Below are 12,676 nucleotides of genomic sequence, written 5' to 3'. Positions count from 1 at the left end.
TGCTTTACAGAAGTATTTGTGTCTGTCTGATTGCAGACAGTATTACATAAATGAAAATGGAATGACAAAGAATACACACAGTGCAAGATTATACCTTTTTATTACTAACTAAAGTCTTCAAATTAAAACAACATCCTTCCCACAGAGTAAAAAACTCTTCAATTTTACAAAGTCATTAAATACAGAAAGCAGAGTTTTCACCTCCTCTGTGGTATTTTAGCAATAAAGACAAAATAGTGACAGTTAACGAGTGCATGTATATATATGCAATAATTTGTTCTTCTAACTTCAGTCACGATTCCATTCTTTGTTAGTACAGTTCAGTTGTCAGGGCTCCAAAGCGACGTTCTCTATGCCAATCTTCTTTCTTCGAGGCTATTGAGGAAACTCAAATCATTTTCTTTGCAACTTATTGTTGCCAGAGTAAAAAAAAAAACTTGGCCTTAGCTTAATGTAAAATCAATTCATTAGATACCATTAGACACACAACATGGCACTGCCATCACTGCCAAATCATGACGTGACTTTAACCTGATATTGTCTGTAGTGAACAGTAAATTAAAATTTTGGAATGATGACTTTTCTGTTAACACTGTTCTCTGTAGATAACTTGCTCTAACAGTCATCCTAATAAAAACTATAGATTCCATCAGTGTTCTGAGAGTTCAGCTTTCTCATTCTTTAATATTTATCTATCCACCACCATCTCAAAACTAGTGTAATTTCTTCCTTTGTTTTTCCTCTTGTGTTTTTACCTTCTCATCATCACAGTAGCAGCAGCAGAAGCAGCGAATGAGGACCAGGATGAACAGCAGCACAACCATACCTGAGAACACCGAGCACAAGTAATTATTGTTCAGTGTAGTAAAATATTCTTGTCAGGACCTATACCCTTTCACAGTACACCCCCCTGCCACTTTATTAGGGTACAACTGTAAGTAAAATCTAATGGAATCCAACACAGCAGCTCAGTCATTTTAAATAGATTGCACTTCAGTACAAATTCACAACCCACTTCAACCTCAATAATAAACAGAGTAGAGTTATCACCTTTCTGGCAGTTTCAATTTAAAAACTGAGAAATTAAACCATTGTAAAAGTTGAATTAATGTCAGAGCTGCTGTATTTGATTGCATTAGATAGTACAGGTATACATAATAAAGTGGCCAGTGAATGTATATATCTGGAGACTGACCATCACACCTAGCCCAGACTTACAACACCTTCAGAGTTTTGAAGCAGAATCATAGAATGGCTACATTTTTGACAAGTTGAAGGCAGTAACTAAAAATTAATTACAAAGACTAAGTAGTTCTCTGTAAAATCTGTTTTACACATTTAGTATGCAGTAGTGAAAGAGTTTTTATAGATGCCACAGGTTGCAATTATGTGGAAGACCTGACAGAGAGGGCTACGGCATAATTTATACATCGAAAGCTTTCTTTTATATGTAATATTAATATCTTAATAATGTATATTTAAATGCTTGGTCATCATCTTAATTCTATTAACACAGATCTTAATTCATAAGTTAGATTAATGGGACTGGCTGAGTGAAGGGAAGCGATGAAACAGCATCATTCCTTTTAAAAGGGAACACTTGTTAAACTACAGCTACAACTTGTAGCTTCGGTCAGGCAACTTAAAATGGCAAGAAGAGGCAGTGTTGGAGATTTTCAAATGCGGAGCGGATTTTTTTCTCTCATGCATTTGCAAACCCTGACTCTGATTCTTGTGTTTTACACTGTGTCTTGTTCACCTGTATAATCCCACTTCTTTTACCTTTACTTACCAATGAAGATGAAGAAGACCGCAAAAGAAGCAATGTCCCAGTCAGACTGAAAGAACTGCTTGGACTGCAGTCGAGAAACCACATCACTGAACTGATCCTCAAACTCCTGCTTGACATCCCTCAGATCCATTGCCTAAACTGATCTGAGAACAGAGACATTACAGTAGATAATTAATGACTTAAGGCAAATCAGTTAAATATATCAACAAACTGTGAAATGATGGATTTATTACTTTATGCTTGTTGTTATTAAAAATTTAGAAATTACTTTGACATTGATACAACCATTGATTATTGGAGAAAATGAGTCAACAACAATTCTCAGATTGATTGTAAATTTAAAAAGAAAATCATCATTTTATTGTGGATAAAGCAATAATTATATTATATATAATGTTAAAATTCTGTAACCCAATGAGATGTAAGAAATTTGACTTTGGAAGACAACTATAAGGTCAGGTATAATCAGGACAGTTTGTGTAGACAAACCTTTTCAGGACGATATTTTTTTAGGATACACTGTCATATCATATTCATGTCTTAAAACTTTGATTAGCTTCAATATGTATTTACAGATTTAGCTTGTACTCACTTCTTAATGTCATATTAAGTCCTATTATATGGGCGACTGTGGCGCAGGAAGGTAGCGCGGTTGTCCACCAATCTCAAAGTTGTTGGTTCAATGCCCAGCTGCTCCGGTGAGTGTGAATGGGTGAATAAGAAGCAGTGTAAAGCGCTTTGAGTGCCAATAGGTAGAAAAGCGCTATATAAGTGCAGACCATTTACCATATTGTCATACAGTAAGCTGAACTAGTTTTAACATTCATATGGGCAACTGACTGTCTAAAAACAGTGTAACAGGCCACGGGGTCATGTTGTGTGCTTTTTATCTGAAATCTTAAGGTTGTGCATGTAGTAGTAGGCCCTTATAAAAAAACAGTTGCTTTGACATATTTCAAACATAAAGGGTAGAAAGTATTAAACAACAGGTTTATTTGACCTCAATGCATGTTTTTTTATTCAAAATCTAAGGGTTGTGCATATAGTGGGAGGAAGCTTAGATGTCAATAAAGTGATTTAGACTTAGTAAAGTGATTTTAACTCAGTAAATGGTAAATGGTCTGCACTTATAGTGGTTTTCTACCTACTGGTACTCAAAGCGCTTTACACTGCTTCTCGTTTACCCATTCACAGTCACAATCACACACACTCAAACACTGGGGGGGGGGGCTGCTATGCAGCTGGCCAACACTCACCGTGAGCAACTAACTTGGGGTTTAGTGTTCCACAAGGACAATTGAACATGTGACCGGAGGGGCAGGGGATCGAACCGCTCGATCTCCTGCGCCACAGTAAAAAAATAAGGAAGCTCTTGGGGAAAAAATGCTGTAACACCTAGCACGTTAGATGATTTTATTACAATACCAAATCATTTGTATGTTATGAGTAGACTCAAAAGAGTATGAAATTGGTTTTAAATACTTTTGAAAACACAAAGAAAGCGGGAAAAAAGGGTAATGAGAAAAACATTTATGAACCCTGTTCGCCAGCACGCTGCATGCACTTTACAGATGGTCCCTAACTTCTGTCATTTCCCTGTGAGCCATTTGCTGGCGCAATGCCTTTTAAATAACTACGCTTCAAACACGGATCGTGGGGTAAAAACACTATTGCGTGATCAGAAACAATTTTATTGGTAATGCACAACAAATCTAGTGAAGATTCGTTTTCTCCGTTAAAATGTATAGAGGATGAACTACACCACGGTGGTGTGATTTGTGTTGATGGTTACTGTAGATCCTACAACAAACACCAACTTACAGAGAAGCACAGTACAAACCCACCTTTAAATATGCTCTTACATTTCCCGTATATTTTAATCAAAATTATACAAAAAAATAAAGACAACGCTTAATTTTGCGTTGATTGGTTATGAGAGGGAATTATCAAACTACGATCAGCCATTATTCATTGAGATGATGAAATTGGATAAAATAAGCAATATTTTCATGCATGTATACATCAAAAGTCGTTTGTTCTAATTTATATGGTGTATTATTTTAAATTCTTAGAAAATTAAGGTGCCTACCTGTAAATGGAGTCAATCAGTCGTTTTATTCTTCCTTCTTCCGGGTACGAAGGTAGACGCAGCACCTGACTACACTGATTGGATTGTACCTTCGTCCTTTCGTATTTGAAAGCAACACCTTGAAAGTACGTGTGTTAGGATTTTTTTTTTTTACGTTCTCCTAAGATTAAGGCAGATTGATGGTGACAACTGTTGACTCTTAACTCCAAGAATTATGTAACTAACCACTAAGAAAACCGGAGCCCCCATGTGGTCTTTTTAAACCACTCTTGTAGTCAGATTGCACAGAGGCTGTTGTGTTAGATTGCTTAGTTTTTAGGGAAAATAGAAAAAATAAGAACCTATATTAGACGACATCATGTAGACCTCTGGCATAATAAGGTAAACATGATAAAATTATGTCACAAAATAACTCAATTTTTAAGTGAAACTGAGTTTGTTTAGTGGTTATTAAATGGTTTTTAGGATATAAGGAGCTGGGTATAGTATGGCCTACTTTACATGTACATTTATTTAACAGTTTTTCCCTCCTTCATTTGGTTAAGGAGGAGAAAAATGCAAGCATTTAACAAAATACTTTTTCACACAAGAACTCAATAAAATGGATATCAAATGAATTCAATGGATGGGACTTGACCAAAGCCTCCCGCTCCCGCCCTTTCTCTCTTGCAAGTAGCCCAAAAAAACTGCGTATGTGAGAGTCAAGACAAAAATGTTGAGATATTCGAGCAGGATGAAGCAGTCTGGAAATCAGCATTAATGTAGGAATGTAACAAAGGTTTGGTTTCCTCCAGGAAAGAAAAAACATAACGTAAATCCAACTGGATGAATATTTCTCTGAAGGGTTTTTATATATGTCAGCCAGGTATCAAATGAACGAAAAAAGAGTTTGGTATCATCGACCAGGAAATATTCAGATTAAAGAAACTAGTCCTCAAAGTCAAGTGACGACTTAATGATGATTAAGACTGCACTGATTTGCGCTTTATTAAAATTAGTTGCTGTGTAGAATAATATTTAATTTCTCTCACTCAGCCTGGATGTACTTAGAGTGGGAGGTTTAAATGTAAATGGAGCCACACAGGCAATGAAAAGAGCAATATTGTTTGAACAGTTAAAATGATCTGCATTTTTGTTTTGACATGTGCTGTACAGCCGCACAACTAATGGCTGTCTAGGTGGTGGCCAGCAAATGACATAGAAAGTTGGAAACATTTTTGGGTAAAACTTAGCATGATGGCATCCATCCCACTTTAGATGGTGCAGATCTCTTATCCAGAAATATGGCTGGTTTTATTAGACAACCAAAAGTATGACAATCCAGAGTTGAGCCTAGGATGCAGAGATCCAGTCCTACACGCCTCTCTGCAGTGTCCTTACAACCGTCACCCCCCCACAACTCCAACATACCTATACACTGTCTGTTCCCCGACTACTAACTACTACTATTAACTAAATTACATAAACCAAAAATGAACAAAATAAACACATTAGCAAATGAGTTAATCATATTAACCAAATAAAAGTCAAGGCTACGTCTCTTACAGAACAAAACCCCAAAACTATTAAATGTGGATAATTAAATATCAGATCTCTCTCTTCTAAATCTCTGTTAGTAAATGACTTAATAAGCGATCATCAATTCGATTTATAATGTCTTAATGAAACTTGGTTACAGCAGGAAGAATATGTCAGTTTAAATGAGTCAACCCCCCCAAGTCATATTAATTATCATGTTCCTAGAAGCACAGGCCGAGGTGGAGGAGTTGCAGCAATCTTCCATTGTAGCTTATCAATAAACCCTAGACCTAAACATAGTTATAACTCATTTGAGAGCCTTACTCTTAGCCTTTCACACCCAAACTAACTCCTCAAGTGCCCTATTCTGAGTTTTTGAGTGAATTCTCAGATTTTCTATTCGATGTGCTTAGTACAGATAAAATTCATTAAAGTGGGTGACTTTAACATTCACTTAGATGGTGACAGTAACTGCCTCAACACTGCATTTAATTGTTAGATTCAGTTTTTTCCAAAAATGTAAATAAACCCACTCCCTGTTTTAATCAAACCCTCGATCTTTGTAATGGTTAGTGTATATTAAGGACGCAAATAAGGTGAGAGGAGTGATATTGCAAAAAGGGAAAAAAAAACAGAAATTCACTCCAAGAGGACAGGAAAACAGACACATTAACAAGTAACTGACTGAGCAAACAAGAAATAAAGATTAATTAACTGAAAGACAAACTCCAAATCAAAGATTAATCCAAAGAAAACACAAGCGTCCAAACGAGACGAGATATGGCCAGAGTGTCTTGTTATTAAAAATTGTCAGACAAAAGAGAACTATGAGGAAATCCTGTGAAATTATGGATTTAGAAAACATGATTTAGAAGTAAACCACAGGCACAGGACACAGCAACAGGACTATACTAAGAAAATAATATTGACTGTGTAGACTTTTGTTTAATCATCAGAGTACAGCTGATTCTGTACAGTTGAGTACAGAATACAGGACAGCAGGTCGAGGAGTCCACACAGTTTGTGGATCTCCATGGAGTTTGGATGCACATTCTTCAGCTCTACCCACAAAGGTACCGGAAGTACTCTGTACCAAATGTTTATGGCACATCGACAGCATTCATAAACAGATAAGAAATCCAAAAAACACTAACTCAGACTTCATTACTTAACAGTAGCTCAACCTTCCTAGAAAAACATCCACTTTACTGTATAGTACTGCGATATTGACTGCCTGGTATACTGTGTATATACAGTGCGCCTCATTAGGACAATGTAATGCAATCCAGTACTGCATTTCGTACTTTTGTTTTTTTTAAAAGGTTATAATTTGTTAGTTTATAGGCTAAAACTGTCAGAAAGGTGATAACTCTACAATTATTTAGGCCACATTGGCACATAGTAATTTCTAGCACCATGTATTTTCTGTGTATATTGGTCCTACTTGTGATGTTAATAACTTTGTTAATTTTGTTTTTTACTAAATTGCTTGCATTTACCGCATGCCCGTTAGTGGTACTTCCTCATTTTATGTGGCTCGGTTTACTTTTGGTGTGTTTTATTTTATATGGAATGTTAAGTTGTAAAGTGAATGTATTAATGTTTTTACCGTGGACTTGTATTTTTTGCTATGTGCCATGTATAAATCTGCTACTTAGTCAGTTAAGATTAATTCAGTTTGGTTATCAGAGGATTAAATCATGTCAACTGGACTTACACACATTTTGCTACTTATCAAAGCAGCCTTGTCAGTAAAGTGGATAGGGAACCCAGTTATATCTTCCAGAGTAGGATTTTTCCACCCCGGCCTGATTAGGCTTGTAAGGACTGCTAATTAGAAACAACACAAGCCAGATGTGGCAGGGTATCCAGCACATCACGAACTACAGACCGGAAAATCTTGTGGCTGTTGCCAGTGACCCAGTAAGGGGTCATTTCTTCGCCCACTTCAAGGTGGACTAACCTAAGGCCGCCACACTAAACCCACCAGCCTACAGAGCTAATAATAGTTGCACCTGGAACCCTAGGGGAGCTACTCTGTGAGGGACGAGTCTGCATAGTGCACTGAGATAGAGAAGCTGTCTGTATGGTGTGCAGACAACAACCTGATCCTGAACACCACTGTAGTAGTTAAAGATTACGTATAAAAGTTAATGTGTAATATAATATGTGAATTATAATGAATCTATAATATATAAGTTGTATTACATGTAGGAATGAAGGAGTACGTGTAAGTTGTCTACTTGTTATATGTTTAACCCTGCTACTCTTCTGTCTGCAGAGTAGGCTGGAGATCCTTATAACTACACAGAGGTACTGATTCAAGATTCAAGATTCAAAGTGTTTATTGTCATATGCACAGACATATGCACAATGAAATTCTTACTTTGCCATCCACACTAAATGTCATGCAGTAAAGTAAAATAAAAATAGAAATAAAAATAAAATAAAATAAAATAATGAGAGCAAGAAAACAAGAGCAATAAAGGCAATAAAGGTGAGGTAGTGCATTCAAAAATGAATGTGCAAAAGCAAAATGTAATTCAATGTAAACAGTTATGTCAATGTAAACAGTTAAACAATTATGTCCATGGTTGCAAAGTCCTGTCAGCTGTTTAGGAGTCTGATGGCAGAGGGGCAGCAAGAGTTCTTCAGTCTTGATGTCCTGCATTTCACCCCTATATACCTCCGTCCTGAGGGTAGAAGTGTGAACAGTCCGTGCTGGGGGTGGGAGGGTCCTTTGAGGATGGAAGCAGCTCTCCTGTGGACTCTGCGGTGGTAGATGCTCTGCAGAGAGGGCAGTGGAGTCCTGGTGATCTTCTGTGCAGTCTTCACCACTCTCTGCAGGCGTTTACGGTCCATGGCAGTAGTGCTGCCGTACCACACAGTGATGCAGTTGGTCAGGACACTCTCGATGACGCAGGTGTAGAAGTTGCTGAGGATCTTAGGCGACATGCCAAACTTCCTCAGCCTCCTCAGAAAATACAGCCGCTGTCGGTCAGGAAGCAGTCAGGAAGTCTAGGAGCCAGTCACAGAGGATGGGGTGCAGACCAAGTGTGGACAGTTTGTGGGTGAGTTTGTGGGGGATGACTGTGTTGAAGGTGGAGCTGTAGTCGAAACCATCTTTACTCCCAGACCTGATATCATGAACCCATTAATTCTGAATGCTGACATAGAGTTAGATGTTGATGGCTTTGATTCCTTGATATGTCAAAATTGGCAGAAATGTAGTTGGAGTTGGAGTTGTTACAGAAAGTTCATGATAAAACTACCATCTAACTTGTCTGCACAAGCTGGTGAGCTGATAGCTCTAACTAAAACCTATAACCGGTGACATGAATGTTTATGAACGAATGACTGTTTAGACTGACTACATTTGTTGTTATTCATGTCTATGGTTGTCTCTGGAGGAGTTTTTACGAAATCAAAAGAACACTAATTGCACATTGTTCTTGTTGCGGCTCTTTAGATGCTATCGTGTTGACTACACAAATATCGGTTATTAAATGTGACACAGCAACATTAACAAAACAATCAGATTTTTTGCAGGAAATTCAGCAACAGATGCAATTATAGAAGCAGCAGCCATGTCACAAATGTTTCACCTTATTTAACTTTCTCCTCACAGGAACTGAATCTACAGATTGACCTGCAAACCAGTCATTAGCAAACATTTCTAGAAAACATTGTAAAGAAATTAGATGCAACACTACAAAAAAGGGGCATTGCTTGGTCCAGATATAAACTTTGTTTACCTTTTCTATTTCTATGCAAAAGCTAGCTCATGGTAAAGATCACATTTGCAAAGAGGTGAGTACTGTAGGCGATGTATAATCTGTGAAGCACACAATGCCTCTGGTACCATTAAATGCCAGTGAAATGCCACCCCCCAACCTGATGGGCTTTTTGAACATTGGATGAATGACTTTTGATTTTGAGCTATTGCTATGTCAGAAATAGAGATATTGTTTGTCTATGGTTTGCACATTGAGATTGTTTTCCTTTTTTTCCAAACAGGATGCATCTACTGTGGTAAAAGGCTCTAACAAGACACATGGCCATTAGGTGAAGTATTCCAGAATAAAATAATTAGTGACAATGGATTTGGATTTACCATGAAGCTAATTGGTCAAGCTAGTTTGGGTTTATTTTTAAGTAATACTGCCTTATCACTCCCAGAGTGATAGAATGACCAAATTAACAAAATGCTGTGAAGTAACAGGTTTGATGTGTATTTAAGAATTAGCATCAGTGATATTGTATATGCAAGTTAATGCTGTTCCAAACCTCCTAGTGTAGTACTTATTCTGAACAAACAAACTCCAACAAGTTTGTCATGAAGATGTGTTTTTTTTTAAATATTGTGCAGAACTCTCAGCTGTTTGTCCCCAGGTGAAAGCAGCCCTGTCTACCCCTGCATCCACCAGCCTTGCACAGGATGGACCAGGAGCTGGACAGGAGTGTTTGCCCTTGTCATGCTGGCCCCAGAAATACACATACTCCAAGCAGCGACCTCATATTTTGCACACTGGTCTACTACATCACACCATTGCATGAGACGAGCACTCCAGAAATGTATAGGATTATTTGACACTGAAGTATATATTGATGACATCGGAGTACCACAGGGGAACCCAAATGAATACAAGGCTCGCAACCAGATTGTAGCAGGTTTTTAGTCCTCCCTTTGCTGGTGGTGTATGACCAAGAACAATGTTGATTGGATCAACTAGCTGTATTACAACCAACAGAGATTCATCAATTACACACGATGCCATTGGAGGTATAACTGAGCAGTTGGCAGTAACATCGCAGATGACATGGGAGAATGGAATGGCCATTGACATGTTGCTTGCAGACAAGGGAGGATTCTGCACTGTGTTTCGAGACTTATGTTGCGCCTTCATTCCAAACAACACAGCCCCAGATGAGTCTGTAACGAAGATGCTGGAGGGACTGGGGTCAAGAACTTAAAAGATATGACTAGAAATGACATGGCTATGACAACACCAGCCCCTGGGGCTGGTTTGACCTTCATCCTATCCTTTACAGGTGTTGTTATAGGCATTTTCTGCACTGACCCTGTGTGGGTGTTGCCTCATTCCCTGTGCACGTTTTGCAAATTGCATGCAAATCACCACTCCATCTCACACCAAATGACTATCCAAAGCACGCCTTAACTTAGAGACAATGCTTCCCCTAAATCCTTTCACATCCCTGATGGGGAACCTCCATATCATGAGTAGGATGACATCAGTTCTGCTGGAGGTTTCTTCCATTAAAGGGAGTTTTCCTCTCCACTGTTGCCTAGGGCTTGTTCAAGGGTGATTTGTTGGGTGTCTTTTTTCATCTAGACATCTTTATACTATTGATTAAACTGAATTTAACATAATTTTGGGAACATAATGATTAAATGATTAATGATTTTGAAAATCCTTGAATGCTCAGCCCTGAGGAGTCCTGACCATGTTTAGTTATCATAGAATGATAAAAGGGGGGATGTGAGGGAAATTTAAAAATGCAACACTATTTTAGCTGTTTTTATACTTCTGGTAGACCTTGTATTTGCATTATAATTTCCCCTCAAGACATCCTGCCTCCCACTTATGTGTTAGCTAGAAACCAACAATAAACTGCCTACATCTGAGTATTTGCTTTCCATTAGGGAACCCATGGAACCAGTACAGTTGATCAATCTCAAGACAAAATACATGAGAAGCTAAATGATAAAATGACAAGAACTTGCTAATTAGATTATTCACCTGAAAGACAAGGAATGAGCCCAAGAACCAAGACTTTGTGTGAGCTGATTGGTTAAAAAGCTGAACAACCTGCAAAGCCTTGTCAATCTGATTGGCCCTATCTCAGAGTGACTGTTCTGCGTTTGTCTCTTTTTCGCTTATTAAACTCACCATAATCATCACTTTTGCCTCTTAACTTGCCTTACAGTTTTTACCACGACACACTTCATAATGGGAATTATCAAACCTTTCAATCACTTCAGCCAAGGTCTTTATCTGGAACTTTCACTGCATATCCCTTGGTGATTGTATCATTCATGAAGGCAATATAATCCATTCTAAATGAGTGTTTCCTGAGAAAATATTTCAGAAATCTGAAAACATAAATCTGTCTGACTGAAGTGCTGACATCAAAAATCTGTCCATTGTTCCACAATTCTCCTCAGTCAGTGAATTAGTGGATTATTACAACAATGGCCCCCAGAATATCCTTGACGCCCATGCTCCTCTGAGATCACAAGTGGTCACTTTCTCTCACTTCCTCTCACGTTCTGTCAGATGAAAGCATCTGGGCGGGGCATCTTTTTTTAACCAACCTAACTGTCCATAAAGTAGCCTACCAAGAACATTAAGAAAACTACTCTAGAGTATTTGCCACTGCCAGATTACAGTATTACTCAAATATAATCAATAACAGTCCCAACAACTCAAAAACACTTTTTTCCATAATAAATCATCTGCTCAATCCCCAAACCAACGTGAACTTGAAGCAATCTCACAGAGGAGTAGTGCAATAGATTTATTGCACACTTCACCATAAAGGTAGACACCATTCGCTCTTTACTGTATGTCTCCAGTCCCCCACCCCTAGACCTGCTCACATCAAAGCCAGAAGACTCACACTTTTCTGTTAACACAGTGAGAGACGTTTCCTCAACGTGCACCTTGGACCCTCTCCCCACTCTGACTGGTGAAAGCTAATGTCTCAGACATAAGCCCCCTCAATACCAGCAACATTAGTCTCTCCAGAGCAGCCAAGTTTGTTTAACAGCTGTTAGGCAAACGTCACAAATAAAAACATCAAAGGCAGCCGAGTGATGTCACTGAAGACCTCATCAGTACACATACATAGACTCCTTACCAGCCTTAGCCTTACAATACACAACGTGAACAAAAATAGAGGAAACCCTGCTTGGCTCATACACTCCACTGTCTTTATCTGACCCTCACTTTCACTTCCTGCCCTGGACTTTTATTTTGTTCCCCTTTTTCTTCACTTCCTGTCCCCACTTTATTTCTCCAGCTTACCTTGCATCAACACTCTCAATTTTTTCACCTGTTCCCCTGCGTTTTTAAACTCAGCTCTCCCTGTTTCTGGTCAGATCATTGTCTTTGTTTGTTGCTGCTCTCTATGCAACACCCTATCTTCTAGTTCACCTGACTTGTGGTTTTTTGGACTCCTGATGCTGTTTTTGTGATTTTCTGTTTGGTCTGAGGTTTGATTTTGGTTTTCACTCTGTTAGTCCTTCCCCCTGT

The 12,676-nt window shown here is 38.3% G+C and overlaps 1 protein-coding gene across 1 annotated transcript; it reads right to left on the bottom strand.

The window, feature by feature from the left end:
- Positions 1–83: 83 nt before the first annotated feature.
- Positions 84–4,092, bottom strand: smim22 (small integral membrane protein 22). The gene is made up of 4 exons (XM_067488561.1): positions 3,882–4,092; positions 1,793–1,935; positions 756–826; positions 84–375 (listed from the first exon to the last, which is right to left on the bottom strand). The coding sequence occupies exons 2-4, from the start codon at positions 1,920–1,922 to the stop codon at positions 328–330; spliced, it is 249 nt and encodes an 82-aa protein (XP_067344662.1). The 5' UTR covers positions 1,923–1,935; positions 3,882–4,092; the 3' UTR covers positions 84–327.
- Positions 4,093–12,676: the final 8,584 nt, after the last annotated feature.

The sequence above is a fragment of the Channa argus genome, chromosome 20 (genome assembly GCF_033026475.1).
Source record: "Channa argus isolate prfri chromosome 20, Channa argus male v1.0, whole genome shotgun sequence".
NCBI classification, from domain to species: domain Eukaryota; kingdom Metazoa; phylum Chordata; class Actinopteri; order Anabantiformes; family Channidae; genus Channa; species Channa argus.
Note: the sequence above shows the minus strand (reverse complement) of the source record. Positions and strands in the feature narration are given on the sequence as shown.